The sequence below is a fragment of the Rhododendron vialii genome, chromosome 3a, assembly GCF_030253575.1.
Source record: "Rhododendron vialii isolate Sample 1 chromosome 3a, ASM3025357v1".
NCBI classification, from domain to species: domain Eukaryota; kingdom Viridiplantae; phylum Streptophyta; class Magnoliopsida; order Ericales; family Ericaceae; genus Rhododendron; species Rhododendron vialii.
The window spans coordinates 27,213,412-27,233,114 of record NC_080559.1 but is presented as its reverse complement, the minus strand read 5'-3'; the positions used below and the strand labels follow the sequence as shown (position 1 = coordinate 27,233,114).

Sequence of the window (19,703 nt, the reverse complement as noted above, 5' to 3'; positions counted from 1 at the left end):
TTTTTTTTTCTTTTTTCCATTCGTTAATTTTTATGTTTTTTGAACAAGGAAGAAGATTTTATTAGAAAAGAGAGAGGAGAGTACAAAAGGGAAAATCACCGACAAACCAAACAAAACGAGCATCACAAGCACAAAAAATACATCCTAATGAGGTTGGCACCCATCCCAGCGCCAATCATTTGCTCGAGAGACCACTGCGGTTGATAAGAAATCAACCAAAACAGAACAAAACACCAGACATTAGATCCCCCACTTCCTAGGTAGAGTGTAGGGAAAATCGGCCAACTTTTACATTCAAGAAAAATATACTCCACAGCAACATTGGAGAGTCTACCCAATTGGTCGCTAGGCCAATTGGTCATCAGCGAGACAAGCATATTAATGATAAAAAACACTACAGCCACCGAACCCAAAAGCGGTGACCAGCCACGGCACGCGTGTGGGGCCCACTCCAAATTCTGCAAGGATAATCCAAGCCATCCACATTGCTACGTTGGTTTTTAACAACTCCTCAATATCCTCAACTCTCCATGAAAGCATTGTTGAAGACGACACAGTGGGTTTGTGAAGACCACACCTCACAAACCCAGCTAAACCCTCACATTCCCTTCAGTTGCTTTCTAATACCTATTTGGCCAAACTCCGAGGATTACTTAGCAACTTTCTATTACTATAACTCTTCAAAAAAACCGCGCCTGACACTGATGATTCCAACTTCCAAGTTGATATGAGAAGAATAAAGAGAAGCATAAACCACCCCACAAAACAGTATCAATGGCAGGATCTCCATGGCAGATAGGGAAGTACATATAATACATAAGTTCAATAGATAGTATATACATTGCCGGTGCTGGGAAAAGTACAATTCAAGGAACAGCTTAATACCAAGGCTCCGTTCCGGAAACCTTCTTAAAAAATAAGTATATAGGATAATGGTGCTCGATCCGAGCACCCTTTTTCCGTGTATATATGATCAAGCACCCTACACGGAAAAGGAGTGCTCGGATCAAGCACCCTACACACCTCAGATGCCGTTGATTCCCGCATGAGCCCCCTCGTTTTTTTTTTTTAGAATTTTTGGACTGCTCGGATCGGCCGTCCGGTGGTTGAAGACGGCCCGGCGCGGCCGCCGGTACGATTTCCCTCCCCGGCCGGTCGGTACCTATATAAATTCTTCCAAAATAAGTACCAGCCTTCTTATTTTTAGGAACAAGCCTTCTTATTACACAAAAAATAAGTTTTTATTGTGTTTCTGGAACGGGCTCTAATATTGCAGTTTCATATCTTTTGCCTGATAAACGTAATCAGATCCCTAGAGCATTTTCACATCACTAATTAGGCTCCGTTCCAGAATACCTTCTTAAAAAATAAGTACTTATTTCACATTTTTAAACTCAAAAATAATTTAAATGAAAAATAATTTTTTGATTTTTTTTGCACCGTATTAAAGATCTCATCGAGATCTTTCAAACAAGATCCATATTGCATATTTTTAGATTTCATTAAGCCCTTTATTTTTGAGCTTGAAATTGTCTTCTTAAAAAATAAGTACTTATTATCCGTTCTGGAACGGGGCCTTAATGGTGGTGGTTAAGCTAATTATACTAGGATAATGGGTTTTGCAGCACTAATTAAATATGGAGTACATAAATCAAGAAAATTAAGCAATGCATTCCTCCACTTAGGACCCATTGAATATGGGATGAAACCCAATATAATGGCCGACCTGTTTCAAACCTGATAAACAGGGGTGCCCTTAGACCTTTGGGCGTAGCCCAGTTGGTCGTGTAGCTCTCTTTGGTAGTGAGAGGTCATGGATTCGATTTTTATAGATAGGAGATCAACTCCTTGTAGTAATACTAACTTCTAACATCCATACTAACCTCCGTTGATATATACAATGTTGACACAAAAAAAAAAAAACCAGGGTGCCCTTAACCTGATTATTATTTATTTTTTTATGAACCCCTACATTATCCAAAAAGTTAGGACCAAGTGGTTATCCAGCTCTCTCATGATCTGTTGGAATATTATAGAATTTAAATTATAAAAAAGAAAAAGAAAAAGAAACAAGCATTATTGGTACCATGTGAGTCATTCAAACCAAACTAGCTATATATCCACTTGCTATAGAGTGTTTTTGTACTCTTTAATAGTAATAATGATAATTTTGATTAATGAAATGAGATTTTGTCATGCGAGAATCCTCATTTAGGAATCTTTGATGTCATTAATTGAAGAAGATTAGACAAAGGGGTGCATAACAGGTAAGGATGGAATGAAAGAAAGAAAGCATTCAATTTGATCAACTACTCTGATCTTAGCTTTTATTTAAACCAACAAGTTAAAGCATGGAACTGCCAGATCCGTTGTTGATCTTATTGGACTATAACTTACTGGAATAATTAAATAGATTGCACAATCCTGATTATAGCCAAAATATCATGAAGACCATACAGGTGTACATGAAATGTACATTCAAACAAGGATTTGGTGGCCTACGAGCATCTCCAGCCTTGACCCATTTTAAGACTCAAATTTAAAAATGGGACAAAAACCACAAAAATCTCTCTCCAATCTTTGACCCAAACCCTTCCTCATTTTGGCTTTTACCCATTTTTTTGCCCAAATCTGAGACAACTTTTGCCTTGATCCATTTCTCCAATGGCTAGTTAGAGAGAGAGAGAGAGAAAGAGGGAGATGTGTAAAATTTGGGTTTGATAATTGAAGAAGTGTCTACCCAAAATGGATTTTTACCCAAAATTTGACTCAAATTTGAGGAAAAATATGGGTGAAGGCTGGAGATGCTTTAAGGTGTCCCAAATAGGATTTAAGAATCAATAATATTGCTAGGAACATGCACTCATGTGTTCAAAGTGTTTGCGTCTTTAGACTTTTCCTTTAAGAATGAAGCAGATCGACCGTGTTTTCAGTAAAAGAAAGTTCAGATTTTAGAGAACCAGTAAAGGTTTTTCGCATTAATTGTCTTGTAGTATAATCCAACCAAAATTTCTTGTTGAAACTTAAAGCCGTCACTACAATCTGTAACTATACTTTGGGGAGGGGTAGTACAGTACATGAAACTCTGTTCAGGAAAGTAAATGAATGGTTTGTGTTAACGATAAAGTCTTATGAGAACATTTTTTAGGATTTTTGCTTGTAAAGCAGGAGTAGTTTTTAGTAATTGTCAAAAAAAATATCCAACAAATTTGGAATTTTTCAAGATTCTCGAAAGCTGAAAAATAATTTAAAATTTAATTTTCAACCAGTAGAGTCGGTGATACTTTTGAGACCATATTTCAGATTTCAAGTAATTAATACGAAAGATGATTTTTAGCTCTTTGCAGAACCAGTTTTTCGTGCAACTTAATCATGATTTATTAAAATTCCATTCATGCTCATTGTTATAGTAAATCAGTTTATCCTCCATTGTAGTATAATTCAATACTACCTGTTTTCACATGTATCTTAGATTGGGCCAGGCCCATGAGGTTTAGGGTTGTATTATTTGGGGTTTGACCCTTAGGGTGTGTTTTGGCCAAGTCTCAACTGTTTTTTCTTTTTTCATTAAACATTTGGTTGGATTCTCATTCCCCTTTTCCCTGCTCGATATATCATTTATCGAGTTTTTAATAAAAAAAATTTGCCTATCAAAAAATAGAAGGGGGAGTGATTTTCGCACTCCCTAAATTGTTAACTGCACCACCAAGGGGAGTGCAAAAATCAATATGCTTTGATTTTCACAATTAACAATTTGGTAAGTGCAAAAATCACTCCCCATTGCAAAAACCCCTCTCTTCTGATCTGTTTATCTCCATAGTAGAAATCCCTGATGAAATTCCTACGTATCTAAAGCTTTAGTGGGTGGGAAAACTGTGGTTTGAAATTTAATTATGAATAAGGGTTGTCTGCAGTCTATTTGGACTGCCGAGGTGCGGTCGAAATGTTCACAACCATCGGATGGTATTTTTAATAGTCGAGATCTACAAAAAAACTTTTCCGGGGAAAAGTTTCCGGAAAAGTTTTTTAAAGTTTGAACCGTTGGATGCAAAGATGAACGGCTTTGATTGGACTGCAGGGACTCTCTGCAGTCCAACTTTGGAGAATCCGCCTCATTTAATTAATTACACCCATCCAACTGGGTTTTTTTTTTTTTTCCTTTCCCTTTTATAGAAGAGGGAACCATTCAAAGGTTTGATGAGCAAACATCAGATGGTAATTGGTTAATCGAAATCTATGGATGAACTCTCTCTATTGCTGTTGTGTGGTGGTCCATTTGGAGATCCAGAAATGAGGTGGTGTTTTCTAACTACCCTCCAAACCCAGCAAACAATTCGAAGCTTGCTTTTTCTGGTAATGGGGATTTTATTGCTGCGATATTTTCTGATTCTAGAAGTCCAACGGCTGAATCGAATGAGTGTAATGTCCAGAAATGACGACGTCCTCCTATTGGGTCAAAGCTTGCGGCTTTTGGAGTTATTGTTCGAGATTCAGTGGTTCAATCATTGAAGTCAACCATGGAAGGGTCAATGTTCTTTCGGCTTTGGTGGCGGAGGCACAGGCGATTAGAGTGGCAGTTTCCATGGCCTAAGTGTGGAAACTCAACGATGTCATCCTTGAATCAGACTGTCATGCTCTCATTCACCCTGCTTACTCAAGAAAATGGTATGGGATTCATGGGAAGCTTAAGTGCAACCCATTATTGAGGATATCAGTGAATATTGTTGCTGCACTTCAACAATTCCTTGGACTTGAGCCAGTTTAAGTGTCCAACTGGGCTTTCCACACAAGTGAAGGGCCTTTTTTTTTTTTTTGATCCGAGTGAAGGGCCTTGAACTGCTTGGTTTCAACACTTCAAGTGCTAACCAAAGCCAGAACACTTACCTGCGGATTCGGACACAAATCGACATCTATCATTGCTTCAGTATGCATAGGATGCAACAGAAAAACCTGTATAATTTGATGTGTATTTGATCTTTTTTACACCACCTACCAATTTGTGAAACCTCTTTTAAAAACTTACCAGTGTTAGAGGTGTCCGTCTCATGTTTATTTATTATTATTATTTTTAACTCTGTAAAATGCCAAAAAAGAAAACAGTAACAGAAAGAAAAGAAATTAAATCCGTACTCGGATGAGAAACCCAATTCGGGCTTAAAGCATCTGTGTGAGAAGCCTCGGCAATCCAATTGGCTGCTTCATTTGCCGCTCTTGGGCACCTCTCAAACAGGAGGGATGTCTATAATCTCATGTTCCAAACATCAGACATCACTGCGGCACATTCCCACGGGGGATCCACTTCAGACAAATACTAAAATAACAGCCTTGTTATCACCTTGAAATTACGCTTGATCAGTTCCTAGGCTTAGCTATAACGCAAGGGTAACAAATGGACAAAGTTTCACCTTAAAATTACGCTTAACTGCTAGAGAAGTTTGCAAGTCATTCTTCCGCATAGAGGCATCACAACTAATGATTCTGTAAGAACCTTCATTTGGTGGAGACCATATTTGCTCATATGTGGAACTGAGGAAGTAATACGATTAGGAAGATTGAGGTCCTTTTTCTAGAGCTGCCAAGAATTCCAACCCAGCTGATGCAGCTTTCTGGACAACTTGAGTTGGGTTCAATGTGGACAATTGAACATATTGCCATTCCCTGTCCTTCCAAATAAACCAACCACGTGTGTTTTTCATCTTGGAACCTTCAATACTATTGACCGTCCAGTGCCTAACAGATTGCAGCTTTGAGGATTGACGATAAAATTGAGCTCACTCCCAAACCACGCAGCATGAGTCCATTCACACCCAAAAAGCATGTGCTCCACCGACTCAGAAAAATGGGACAAATGCGGCAAAAGTGTTGGAGATAGCATGTTTCCTGTGGTGCAAATTACTATTTGTACATATTGATACTCTGAACTATCAATGAAGGAAGCATAATAATGTGCACAGAAATTAAATTGGGTCTCTAGGCCTGCCCTCTCTAATGCTATCGGCTTTGATAGTGGGTATGGTTCCACAACAAAATAGGTATAGGGGGGCCACTGTTTCAGTGGTATTCTGAGAGCAGCTACTTTGTGCATATTGCCAAAGGTTAGGTCTGTCTACAATCCTTCTCCGCCCATACCCCCAATGATTGGGGACAACATGGGTTATGTCTGTCTGTCTGCAAGAAGGTTATTACAGACTTGCTTGGGAGGGGGGTACAGGAAGATGAGGCCTTGGGCTTCCCTTTTTCCCCTTGTCTTTTTCATAACACGGCACAAATGTCGATCATTCGACTTCCAATGCCAAAAAACACATTCAGAATCATATGGAGCCACCATGATCCTTCAATGGTCTTTTGGAGTAGGAATCATCTAAAGTTATACCAATACACAGATGATAATGGCAAGAACTTTTGTGACAGAAGAGAGACTTGCCACTATCCAAGTAGTAGGTTTCATGATACATTTACTTTTTCTCTATCTCTATCTCTATCCTGATTCTGCACGTTTTCACCCTTGCTTACAGGGTCAGGGCTCATAGTACCTAACATTAGACAACAAAATTTGAACAAACTGAAACTCAGTCTTCCAAAGGTGATGTAATTTTGTTAAGCACTGTATTAACAATTCAGAATTGCTAATCATAGATGTTCTCCATTTTTGGCTAGCAAAAGAAATCCAGGAAAACTGTGTTTGTAATTAATAACTGGGTCACCCTCCCAACTCATGGATTGATCTGAATAGAGACCTGTGGAGGGGCCACCACTAGGTCAAACAGCAAGAGCTAGAGTGCCAAAATTTAGAGCACGAGAACGAGTTTTTGAGCAGCCACTTAGTGCAACTGGGCAAGTATAATGAAAGGAAAGGTCTCTATCAATCCAACTTTCTCAGCATGCCATTTGGAAGAAGTAAAACTCAGCCAATACCTTCATCTAAGAGTGATGACAGTCGGGGAGAGTAACCTTTTCGACAAGTACGTTCACCTTCATCTCAGTCAACAGAATTCATTATAACTTGGAAACGAAGCATGCTATGGAGGGCTTAAGGCACTATTACTCACAGTTTTACTAGTATGTATGTAATATCAATTATCATATTAGGATAGTAGTTGTTTTGAATGCAAGGAATTCTTTAAAGGTAAAATCATACACAGCCCTAATATGTATGATGATAACTCCCAATAAGAGTCTTTACAGAAAAGCCATCAGAAACAACAATAGAGCTTCTTTTTTAAAAAAATAAAAATAAAAAATTGGTATTGCTTTTGAAGTGCATCTCAAAGAAAGTGGACATGAAGTCATCAAAAAGTACGGAACTTTCTTGTTGATAGACACAAATTAGACAGAAGCTGCGTTTAACTTTCTTTCAAGCCAAGTAATCCACCAAAAACTCTCTCAAAACAAGCTTGAGGAAGCTTACATGTGCAGATGGTTTTGGTCTTGAATGCCTCAAGCACCATGCGGAGCATCACTCTGTGTCATCTACAGATAAAAGTAACTATGAATGACGACCTCCATTTTTAAGACAGTATCAACTCCAAATGATTGTGCCCTGTCACTCTTTCCAGTGAGAAATAGCTATACCTGTTTTCCGACAACACAAAGATTTAGTCAAACAACTCAGTGGTATCAGATGAAATCTACAATTCTACATATACAGGGCACAATGAATCCCAGCTCGTTCTTAGGCAAATTAACAAATTTCTATGGAAATGAACTCTCAATTACTACCAAAGGAACATAGTTACATGGTTTTCATTTTTTCCCCTTGTTTTGATGGTCCTACTTGTAGGGCTCTGAGCTAGTTCACAATTTTAGAAACTGGAATTTCCAACTGAAAATTGATGAGATCAGTCACACAAAAATCAAGTGGGCTTGGCTGCTCATCACAGCTTTCCCCAAATATCCATTGTTTTGGAATGACACGTAATGGACGTGCGGTTGTGTGTGCATTTTTTTAGGTGTGGGCATTATCCTGACTATTACTACGGGTGATGTTGAGGTCTACTGTAACAGAAGGCACCACGGATTATAGTTCAACAAGGTTGAAGAAGAATTACAGTGTGTTTACATCAGAAAAGGCGTGTCATTGTTCTGACTTTAAAAGCTTCTGATTGCAGGATTCGTGAAAAAAGTTGCTGTTGCAAGGGGTTAGGTATACAACCTACGAATTAGCTATATTTTTTAAAACTCGTTAAAGTAGATTGCGAAACCCAGGAAGAGGTCCTAGTAGTTTAGTCCCACATCGGCTATATGAAAGGAGTATTCGATATATAATGAAACACACTTGCTAAAAAATAACATGAGCTTAAACTTTTGGGCCATGTGGTAGGTCTACTGTAACAAGTTATTAGGCCACCAAGTGCTAGGTTGTTACAAGGCTAGTAGCATTACTATCTTTTAAGCCTAATTACTCAACAAGAAACTGAAACACAATAAAAATTACTGCATAGTAGATCCAATGGAGCAAAAAAATTGTAGTGGGCCGAATCCGACAAGCCATTGGGCGTGACAATACGGGGCAGCCCATCCATTAGAGCTTGCTTGGGACGAATACACATCAGCCGCATGGTTGGCCCACGTTCCCTGAGGCCCACTTAGCAAATCCAGTCAATGGGAGCCTTGAGGTGTCCCACGCAGGATCATGCCCGACCCGTGAGATAACCCAGCAGCCAGGTGAATTCTACGTGGCATTTCCGGTGTCATGTTCCGGACACGTGAATGCCGAGCGGCATGCATGACGTCACCTACCCCAAAATGGTTACGGGTGACGTCACGGGGCTACTTAGGGAGCAAGTACACACTCTATAAAGCCTAAGGAGGTATGCTCTTTTAGATTTGAGATCTGTTGTACTTGCCTTTTCTCTCACTCAGTGTCTAACTTAGGCATCGGAGTGCCCTCTGGCTGAATCCAGCCGGACGGCGCCAACCGGTTCCTTGTTTTACAGAGTTGCTTAAGGAAGAGGAAGGCCTACTCGATCAAGATCTGACCCATAAAGTACCCGAGCAGATCACCACCTCACAAAAATATGCAGTAGAACCTGTCTGCGTAGCTTGGAAACTAAACATACCAAATTACCCGCTTTTCAAATCACTAATAGATACTCCCAGCTTACTTCACCGAGTGTTCCCTCTTCTAGCCGCTGCCTCCATTATGCACCTGGCACCACACCCAAACTATCAAATTATCAACCCGTTCTCATATGTAAAACTCTGATCAACTTGTAACACAATAATCTTCTCAGTCTATCTTAAGAGAAAAGTATTAGCTCTTACGGGGATTAACATCTATATAGTGTTAGATAAATCATATACCTTTAAAGGTGGTAAAGTTTTGAATGTTCTTTTGAATTCTTTAGAAGAAGAAAAGAAAAAGCTGATTTGCACTTGCAAGTGTTACTTCAGACCACAAAGTCATACAGTATTGAGGATTAATCCCTATCAGCAGATTAAGCACTAATTGCTGCCAAGAGTGATACTGAAGAAACTAGACCAAGGATTTAATGAGCACAAATGTTCTTAGCTCGTCCTTGGTGGGTATTAATTATCAAAACACGTCCTAGGCCGTCATTTTCCCAAACTGAAACCCGTTCACTCTTAAATAAAGGTCTTATCCACTCAGACTAATTCTGCCAATACTATTGTTCATTACTAGGACTTATTTATTACTATGCTTCAGATTGGTTAGCATTTACTCTGATAAGCATGACACACTGGAAACTTAAAAGCAGTCGGAAGTATGGTTATGAAGTGCAGTAAAAGAGACGTAAAACTAACCTCAAAGCGAAGTTCCCATAGCTTCCGTAACCATGTCGCAAGATATAAACCCATAGTTAATTAGCAGTCGCTACACAACAGAGCACAAGAAGCTTGATTCGTCACATAACTCTCCATCATACAAGAAGTTCAGACCTAATGAAACATTTAGAAGCTGAATATTTTCTCTTCCGCTGTCTGTACTCCAAACTCTTTCGTCATATAAAGGTAACATATGTTCTTTTGTTTCAAACCTTTTCCTAGCTCGAAGTGCTCGTGGAAAGACACCTAATTTGCATTCATTGTTCCAAGTTTTCAGCACGCGTGCATCAAATTCACTAAAATTGAAAATTAGAGCTTCTGTAGGGATAATAATATTGTAGGTTGCATGGCATGAGCACATCCGCAGTTCCTTGACCAACAGGCTTTCAAAGAGTAAGCTCCGAACCAGAAGGAGCTCAAAGCATAAGTTCCCAGAACATCAATATTACCTTAACACTGAACCAAACCGATAGCCTGACATCAAAACACTTGTGCTATGTTTGCAAGCATACAATATCTGTTTAGAACCTTCAATCAATATTACTTTTTTTGGAGCGGGGCAATAGCTTTGAAGTCCTACCTGACTATAAATTTAGGGGCTGCAACTTGTTACGTTATGTTTCAGATTTCAGAATCAAATATTGGTGTTCGCATCCCAGTGGTAAAACCAAATGGCATGTCAATGACCGGTACTACAAATGAACCAAATTGAATTGTATCTGCAAAATCTATTCAATTTTTATAATGTAGCTAACAATAGACTGGCCCAGTAACTCCGCCTCTCGAGTACAGTGATCATACGAATTTAAGGTACACTGCATCACTGAAACTAGTTGCCACGTGTACTTGTGTTCCCACGATAACTGAAACTCATAGAATCAAGCGTCAAAAATGAAATTGGGTCACGGTCTTTGATTTTCGTTTCCACAGGGTGCACTACAGAATGATCATCTTGAATTACAGTAGCCAAACTAGTTCAACATCACAGAAAGTAAGAACTTATAGATTATTCTTGAATAAAAGTAGCCAAGCTAAAGTAACATCGGGGAAGGTAGAAGTTGAATCCATTAAATAAGTCAGTCTGGTGTTTCACAACAGATGACCAATCAACAAGGTACAATTAATCACGAAAATTGGGACGTCAAAATTTTCACACTCACCGGCCCTTCCTCTGTGATTTGTATGGAAAACGGGAGGGAGTAGAAGGGGAGAACTCAACAGGTAGCCGGGGAGGTTCTAGCTCTCCAGAAAGCATTCCCACCACTTCTTTCATTGAAGGCCGGCGAGCAGGTGATTTCTGAAGGCAGAGAAGCGCAATGGTAATGCACAATAGAGCTTGTTCCCGATCCAAAACCTGAATAGACTTATCAACTAAATCAAGCAGCTTCCCTGCACGTGCAAGCTGCTTAGCCCAGGAAATCAAGTTGGCCCGTTTGAATTCAGACATGGGTGAACCAGTCACCTGAAGCGGCCTTCGCCCAGCAATTAAAACAAGCAGTAGAACCCCATAGCTGTAAACATCACACTTTTCTGAAATAGCCCCACCACCACCATACTCAGGGGCTACATAACAAACAGTTCCCCTCATACTCGGTGTGCTGCTAACGCCGCAACTTTTGGGTATATCGCCACCAGCAGATTCATGGCTATTGTCACCACCACGACCACCTCTCCATAGCTCTCCGCTAAGCCCATCCAACCACCAATCCACACTATTTCGACTACTGCTCCTACTACTCCTCCTCTTCTTCTTTCTATCAACGTAGAAATCCACATCCACCGGCCATAAATCATCCCTACTATTACCTTCAAGGGATGATGTCCCTTGCCCTTGTTTATTCTTCTTCTTCTTTTTCTTCCTAGCCAGCTCTTCACAATACTCCTCCTTCCACCACTCCCTTGCTGGCCTCCTCTTCTCTCTCTTCGCAACCTTATCCTCGTCCAAACTTGTCCACCAATCCAACCGTCTCCGATCCTTCTTCCTCTCTGGTTTCTCCGGCTTTACAACCACCGGGCCCGAAGTAGAAGCCCCCCCAACAACCCATTCACTCTTAGGCCTCTCCTTCTTTATCTCACTCCCAATCCACTCCATCACATAATCCTTCACAACCCCACCAGACTCTCCCCCTTCATTGTCTTGCTTCCACCACCAATCCTTCACTGACCTACTCTTCTTCACCCGTTTCCCCATTCTCCCAGCCTCCCCACCGCCGTCACTAACCATCTCCGTCCCGCTCTCCACGCTCCCCCGATCAAAATTGCCATCCGCCGCCGGGGACGCCGTCGCACCCGTCCGCAGCAAAATCCCCTCCGCTGCGGCTGCCGCCTCCGGCGAGGCTTCTTGCCCCTCCGTAACAACCCTAAAAAAACTCTCCTCAGGCGACTGATTAACACAGAAATTAAACTCGTCGATCCCGCTCGTTGTCGTCACGCTCTCCGTATCGTTATCCTGACCCAACTCCTCCGTTAATTCAACCTCAACGTTACGATCCTCCTCCGTTTCTTTCAACCTAGCAAGTCCAAAATCACCTATCTTGGCGTTGAAATTACGATCCAGTAAAACGTTACTCGGCTTCACGTCGCCGTGGATCACGGGCGGGTCACAGCAGTGGTGGAGATACTCTAACCCTTTCGCTACCTCAATCGCGATTTTAAACCGATTTTTCCACTCCTTTAATTCTACGCACTTGCGATAGAGCAAGCACTCTTGGAGGCTGCCGTTGCTCATGAGCTCGTAGACGAGCAGCATGACGCGGCGCTTGCGGTCGGAGGAGAAGCCCCTGACGGAGACCACGTAGCCGGACTCGATTCGGCCGGCGAAGAGAAGTTCGTTTTGGAATTCGCGCTCGGCCTGTATGGAGCCGGCGTCGATGACCTTGACGGCGATCTCTTCTTGGTTGGTGGGGAGGGAGCCGCGGTAAACGGAGCCGAGGCCCCCGCGGCCGATGCGGTGGGAGGGGGAGAAGGAGGACGTAGCGCGGCGGAGGGCGGAGTAGGAATAGCGGTGGGGAGGTTTTGAGTCGGACGGGACGGTTCGCTTGCGGGTGAGTTTGCGGAGGAAGATTGTCAGGAGGATGAGGAGGGTGAGGGCGGCGGCGGCAGCGCCGGCGAGTGGCGGGATTAGACTAGGGGCTTGGTGTTGCGGCGGCGGGTCCGGCGGCGAAAGCAGGTGGCGGGAGGGCATGATTGCGGGGGAAAGTGAGGGAATCAAAACGACTTTATGTTGTTTTTTATGATCTAGTCCATCTACTACTCCACTAAACTAATAAGAGATTGAAAATCGGAAATTGATGAGATGAAGAAAATGATCCTCCGTATGAGGTTTTGACTTACGAGAGTGTCCGTTTAAGCAGATGGCTGACTAGCGGCGGTAGTTGAAGAAGAAAGCAGACTTCTGTTCTGTTCTGTTCTGTTTGCTGTCCTAATTTGCGAATCAAGATGATTGTTACAAATAATAATTCTTAAAAATAAGGCCATTGATTTATTTTTCTTTTTCTTTTTCTTTTTTTGCTTTTCCTGCTACGGAGAACATTTTTCTTGTGCATGAATCTGATCATTTTGTGCATATATAATTTGGAGTTGGGTCAACAACACGAAATTATGATTGGATTCATTATCCTAAACGGATCTAGATTATTGAGTCCGTTTCGCTTTCTTTCTAAATTTTTCTTTAAAAAAAAAAAGATAATTTCAAACTAACATATTATGAAAATGAAAAATAAATATTTGATTTTTTTTTGCACCATTTAAAATATCTCAATAAAATCTATCAAACAATATCTATATTGATAGAAAAATTATTTACGTAAATATTTGAGCTTGAAATTACTTTCTTTTTCAAAAAGCTCCTCTGGATTAAATGAGTGGTAGCTTTGTTTGGAAAATGATATTAGCACTCCAAAAATTGATGCAAACACTCCAAAATCAGTGTAATTCCAAAGCCATTTTATTTTGTTTTCGGAGTACCTGCATCAATTTTTAGAGTGCCAATATTATTTCCCCATTGTTTACAATCATTTTTCCATTGGTTTACAATCACTTTTCACACAAGCATTTCTCCCTTACGGCCCGATTGGATGCGGGATCAGTTTTCGAAATATTAATTATGGAGGGGATAAGATTGTAGGGAAAATTAGTTATGGAGGGTATGCCCACATTATATTGACGTGACTTTAATAAAGGCTGGATAAAAAAGAGTAGTTGATTTCAATGAAATATTAAAAATAAAATAAAATAGTACTTAATTAGGATGACGGATAAAACGGGAGATAGGCTTTGTTTGGAACTTGGGGATGGAAGAGGAAAATAATGGAAAATAATTAAGAAGAAAATGAGAGGGAAAGTTAAAGAGAAATTGGAAGAAAATTTGAGTTTAGGTTTGAAATTTTCTCCTCTCTTTCCTTAACAACCAAACAAAGGAAGAGAAATTTTTTTTAAAAAAAATCACCTTTTTCCCTTCCATCCCCAAATTCCAAACAAAATCATAAGGTTGTTTTGTAATTGAAATATTGAGGGTTAAGGTGGGCCTTTTCTGCCCTTCTTAAAATATGGACACCTCAAAGAATGTCCATAAATAATAAGGTGTTATTTTTAATCCCAACAATGACTTGGGATGATTTAATCCGTCCTATCAGCTCCTCATCCCCTCATTACTTCATCCCCTTCCTTTGACCTGTGGGGAGACGGGGAGTATCAGATTTGTTGTAGTAGCAGTATTTTAGAAGAGAAAATGAGGAATAAACTTCTGAGTTTGAACTTTTCGTATTGTCTGACTTCTTCGAATTGTTATTGTGATAGAAATAAAAGAGTAAACAATTTTTAAATCGAACTTGGGGAAAAAAAATTGTTAAGACAAAAATAAAATTATATTTGACATGATATATTTATCTTTGGTGAATATGTTTCAAATTTGAATTGAAAAGGTAAAAGCTAAATAAAGAACATTTCAATTCTAATAAAATAAAATCGAATTAATCGGGAAAAAAAATAAACAAAAGTCAACAATATACAAGAATTGGACCAGGACTCCGGATCTGGACTGGACTCCACCTGTCGAAGAATTGATAGAATCAAAATGTCCATCAAAAAAGGGTTTGACACTCTCATATTAGTAATCCTACACCAATATGATGGAGACACTTTTACTTTAATTTTGTAACTGGTAATTCAACTAATGATGTTTTTTTCATGGACTAAGGTTTTGGAGTGGGTGAGACAACAGCTAGCCGCCCAACAGAACCAGTTTTCACGGTCATTTCATTGGTTCCGGATTCATCACTCATTATCTAAACTGTACAGTATTATAGCGATTTGGATGTAACCGTGAAGCCAGATAGCAATGGGCGAAATTTCTATCATCGTCGATAGATAGCGACAAATTTAATGGATCAAACATAACGACGCATCTTTTTAAGTGAAGAAATAGAAGATAAAAGGAAGACTCACATTTTATACTTGACGACTTTTTCTACTTTTCGGAAACCGCGCATGAGAACGTCACATTGACACTTCTAAAATATCCAATACTAATTTTTTATTCTTGCGTGGGCATATCTGAACTTTTATCTTAACTTGGACATATAGGCCCGCTTGGATGCAGGGAAAAAATCGGGGGTAAAAAATATGAAGGGGGATAAGATAACAAGGGGTATTAAATTTGATGGGTTGGCCCACATCGATTTGATGTTTATGGAAGGGGGGAAAAATAGTATGTGGTTTGGATGGGGTATTAAATAGGGGGATAAAATTTGACGTTGTTTGGATGGTTTAAAGAATGGGGGGATAAGAAGGGATGGATGATGGGAAAAACTGTCAAATGACTATTTTGCCCATGTGCAGTGTTAAATTTGATTATGTATGAAAATAAGTATATGAATTCAAAAATCAATATATTTAATCAATTTTGAAAAAGTTGAAAGTATAAAAAACTAAATGAATTAAAAAATGTATATTCTTAAAAATTTATATAAAAAAACGTTTTTTTAATGAATGGTTTGTATTTATTTTTCAATTATTTTTGGAATGTGATTTTTGTGAAAAAGAAAAGACAAATTAGGGTAGGTTTGAATGGAATGTATGATTTTGTGTAGAATGGAGAGTAGAAGTTGGTTGAATGGTGAATGGTGGATATGTTATTGAATGGTAGATATGTGGTAGAATACTTGGTAAATTTTGCTTATAAATAGCAAGTAAATTCATTGTCAAACTCATTCATCAATTACAATTACAATTACAAAACAAGTCTCAAATTTTTTTTTTCTTGTACTTATTCTTGTATGGCTAGTCGTCCGCCTCCTCGCCACAATTGGGTCCAGGCTGAGGAGATCCTGCTGATTTCGGTACTGAAATCAATGGTGGAGTCCCAATTGTGGACCACAAGCAGTGGACACTTTCGTCCAGGCTACTTGAGGTACTTGAAACGTATCATGGACAGTGATTTTCCTAACGCTGCTATTGAGGAATGGCATATTGAAGCGAAGGTAAAGAAGTGGCGCCGTACTTGCTTCGTCATTGTGGACCTAATTAATCGTCCCGGGTTTGAATGGGACGCAAGTCAAAACATGGTGGTAGCTGAAGACGATGTTTGGATTGCAATCCTCCAAGTAAGCCTTAATAAAGTGTTGTATTAATTTTTTAAGATGAAAATATTCCTTTGTCTGAATTTTTTCATTTTGACATAGGTTCATCAACAAGCTTTGGTGACAAGAGATGTTCAATTTCCACTGTTTGATGATTGGCGTGTTTGCTTCATTCCCCCTCCCGAGGAGCCGGAGGAGTAGATGTAGATCGCGGAATAATAAATAGCGTTATCCATGGATGTTGTCATTTTTCGTCTCTGTTCATGATGTTGAACCTAATGTTGGAACGTCTTCAATTTCAAACTAAAATGTTACAACTTGTTTCCGTTCATAAAGTGATAATTTACATAATCTTAGAACGTTCAAATTCATTCGGAATCGATAACAAGTGCCAACAAAATGCAAGCTACGAAACCTAAGAAAAAAAATACAACAAACGTCTTCCATCCATTGATTTGATGTTCAACTCTCAACGCATTTGTGGATGTGTAATGTTTGTCTTGCAACTTTTTGAGGGCGTATCTCTCCTCGTAATACTTGAGCAATGCTTCTTCGGCTGCATCGAATGTCTTGTACCTTTTCACCATGCTTCCTGAGTATCCATTAACTTGGAGTTGAGCTTCTCCCCACGTTGTATAGATGCCCGGCTTATGCCCAACAAAAACTATCCAATAATAGTCTTTTTCTTCTCGTATCATTGAATAATCTATTTGAAAACAATATTATAAGTCATCACAAACATTAGGATAAAAGATGGCCGTAATCTATTCGAAAATAACATTTGAACTCATTACTATTTGACTACAAAACTCCTATCTATGGTCGCATTGTTAACTCATGTGGCTCAAATTTTATTATCGCCAATTGACACAATGAGGACACAAACTAGGACACAAGTAATGCAACAAGTACCAACATCTGGCTCAGATTTGTAGACAACTTTTGGAAGGCACTAGGCTGCAACATGAGTTGCCAAATGACCCTCTCATCTTGCCTCGCCTAAGTCCCCAATGTGTCTTCTTAACTTTTCATCACAGCCACACACACACACACACACACACAGATTTTGCCATCTGTTTGGTCGTTAAAACTGCAGGTTTTGGTTCAGTATCTGTATGCAGGTTTCGGTTCAGTTTCTGGCTCAGAAATCTTGCATCATTGCCACCCAAACATCTAAACCAAAACGTCCAGTGTTAACTCAGAAATTCAGCCACAAAACAAGACCATACCCCAACAGTTATAAGACATACACAAAGGCCACAAATCTAGAGTATTGAACCACAACAAACACACCAGAAAATGTAAACCAAAACCTGCTGAACAAACCTAGAAATGCAGGCAGAAACCTGAACCTTGCACTACAGTTTTAAACCACAAAGTGAACCACAAAACTGAACAAAAACCTGCACAGAAACTGAACCAAAACCTGCACACAAAACTAAATCAAAATCTACACAGAAACTGAACCAAAATCTTCACAAAAACTGAACCAAAACCTGCACAATCTGAACCAATACCTGCACACAATCTAAACCAAACCCTGCCTGTATAAAAAAAGTTGGAAATCTGCAGGTTTAACTTAGAAACAGAGGCTAAAATCATTACCAGCTATAGGACCAATACAGAATATCGCACCGACACAGATTTAACCCACAAAAAGAGACCAAAGCCTTGCAGTTTCAACATGCAGTTTTTTCACGAACAGAGATTATAGCACTAACAGTTTTAACCAAATGAAACACATGCCAAAATCTGCAGCAAAGAACAGAACCCTAATGCTGCAGATTGTACACATATACATACGCCAACAACCTGCACTTTTCAAACCATAAACAGAGGCACAAAACTGATCCTACCCCTTCATAAAAAAACAGAACCAAACACCTGCAACTGCATCCACAAACACAACCAAATAGCAGCCAATACCTGTACCACCACACACACACACATATACACTTGACTCACAATATCTGAACCACAATGGAGGCACAAAACATAACCAAAACCTTCAGAAAAGCTTAACCAAATTGCTGCAGTTTGAACACATACACATAATTAAGGCATTTGGCTCAGAGTTGTACACATTTTTTTAGGGAACTAGGCTGCAACATGAGTTGCCAAATGACCCTTTCATGTTGCCCCGCCTAAGTCCCCATTGTGTCTTATTCAATTTTCATCACAGCCACTCACTTACACATACAGGCTTTGACCCTCTCATGTTGCACTTGTACAGTTATCATCACAGCCACACACACACACACACACACACACACACACACACACACACACAGTAGCAGCATGTATATCACCAGCAAGCACCAAAACCATAATGTCCTTGTGGGGTAAATAGTGCAGGTTTTAGTTCAGGTTAAACTGCAAGTTTTGGCCTCTGTTGTTAAAAACTGTAGGTTTTGGTTCAGTTTGTGCACGCATTCTCTGGGTTTAAAAAGGAATAATATTGGCTCAGAAAGTTTTCATCATAGCCACCCAAAACCTGCTCCAAAACCTTCATCATATCCACAAAATGTTGCTGTTTACACATAAACATAGGCCAAAAACTTGCACTTTTAAAAACCAGAAACATAACCCAAATGCAGGCAAAAACCTGAACCAAGCACTGCAGTGTTAAACCACAAAGTGAACCACAAAACTGAACCAAAACTTGCACAGTTTACCAAAATCTGCACAGAAACTGAACCAAAACCTAGACAGAAACAGAGGCCAAAATCTGCACCAGTTATAGCACCAACACAGATTATGGAGGAGGTTTCGGCTCAGAAAATTTTCATCATAGCCGCCCAAACACATTCACCAAAACCTACAGTTTAAACTTTAAACTCACAACCAAAGGCAAAAAACAGGACCAAACCCCTCCAATTTGAACTGATTAACAGAGGCCATAAACCTGCAGTTTTGACACATAAACATAGGCCAATAACCTGCAGTTTTAAACCACACAAATAGGCACAAAACTGAACCAACCCCTGTAGTTTTCATCACGGCCACACACACACACACAAGTGGCCAAAACCTGCAGCTTTAACCCAATAACAGTGGCCAAAACCTGTAGCTTTAACCCACCAACAATGGCCAAAACCTGCAGCTTTAACACACAAACAGAGCCTACAAATTACAGCCAACACATGCATGCACAAAAATGAACCAATATGTAGGCACGAAACTGAACCAATATGCAGGCACGAAACTGAACCATTTGGCTCAGAAAAGTTTCATCATAGCCACCAAGAACCTGCAGCAGTGAAACATAACCATCCAATGAGTTGATACCCAAGCCAATAAGTACAATGCAACATGATTACAATAAAACCTGCATTACAA

The 19,703-nt window shown here is 39.8% G+C and overlaps 2 protein-coding genes and 1 non-coding gene across 6 annotated transcripts; 2 read left to right on the top strand and 1 right to left on the bottom strand.

Annotated features, from left to right (window-relative positions):
- Positions 1-5,433: 5,433 nt before the first annotated feature.
- LOC131319238 (receptor-like serine/threonine-protein kinase At2g45590) lies at positions 5,434-13,220 on the bottom strand. 4 transcript variants are annotated; one of them, XR_009197931.1, is made up of 4 exons: positions 10,947-13,220; positions 9,766-9,835; positions 9,060-9,148; positions 7,198-7,572 (listed from the first exon to the last, which is right to left on the bottom strand). XR_009197931.1 is itself a non-coding variant. In XM_058349403.1 (3 exons), exons 1-2 carry the CDS (start codon positions 12,968-12,970, stop codon positions 9,106-9,108), a joined length of 2,067 nt encoding a protein of 688 aa, XP_058205386.1. In that variant the 5' UTR covers positions 12,971-13,220; the 3' UTR covers positions 7,198-7,572; positions 9,060-9,105. The 4 variants fall into 4 exon arrangements, 2 of the variants coding, with proteins under 2 accessions (XP_058205386.1, XP_058205385.1); XR_009197930.1 differs by lacking the exon at positions 9,766-9,835 and adding an exon at positions 5,434-6,533 and having other exon boundaries at positions 7,409-9,148; XM_058349403.1 differs by lacking the exon at positions 9,766-9,835.
- Positions 5,926-6,031, top strand: LOC131321484 (small nucleolar RNA snoR100). Its single transcript, XR_009198529.1, has one exon. It is a non-coding gene; the product is annotated as a small nucleolar RNA snoR100 (small nucleolar RNA).
- A 2,208-nt stretch (positions 13,221-15,428) lies between the features above and the next one.
- On the top strand, positions 15,429-16,620 carry LOC131319446 (uncharacterized). The gene is made up of 2 exons (XM_058349680.1): positions 15,429-16,388; positions 16,467-16,620. The coding sequence occupies exons 1-2, from the start codon at positions 16,062-16,064 to the stop codon at positions 16,563-16,565; spliced, it is 426 nt and encodes a 141-aa protein (XP_058205663.1). The 5' UTR covers positions 15,429-16,061; the 3' UTR covers positions 16,566-16,620.
- Positions 16,621-19,703: the final 3,083 nt, after the last annotated feature.

What these genes read in the sequence shown, in the direction of transcription:
- LOC131319238 (XM_058349402.1), bottom strand. Translation starts at nt 12,970, where the DNA reads ATGCCCTCCCGCCACCTGCTTTCGCCGCCGGACCCGCCGCCGCAACAC. An exon ending in AAATCACAGAGGAAGGGCCG is followed by an intron (nt 9,149 to 10,946) that starts GTGAGTGTGAAA and finishes GTGTGGTGCCAG; the next exon opens with GTGCATAATGGAGGCAGCGG.
- LOC131319446 (XM_058349680.1), top strand. Translation starts at nt 16,062, where the DNA reads ATGGCTAGTCGTCCGCCTCCTCGCCACAATTGGGTCCAGGCTGAGGAG. An exon ending in TTTGGATTGCAATCCTCCAA is followed by an intron (nt 16,389 to 16,466) that starts GTAAGCCTTAAT and finishes ATTTTGACATAG; the next exon opens with GTTCATCAACAAGCTTTGGT.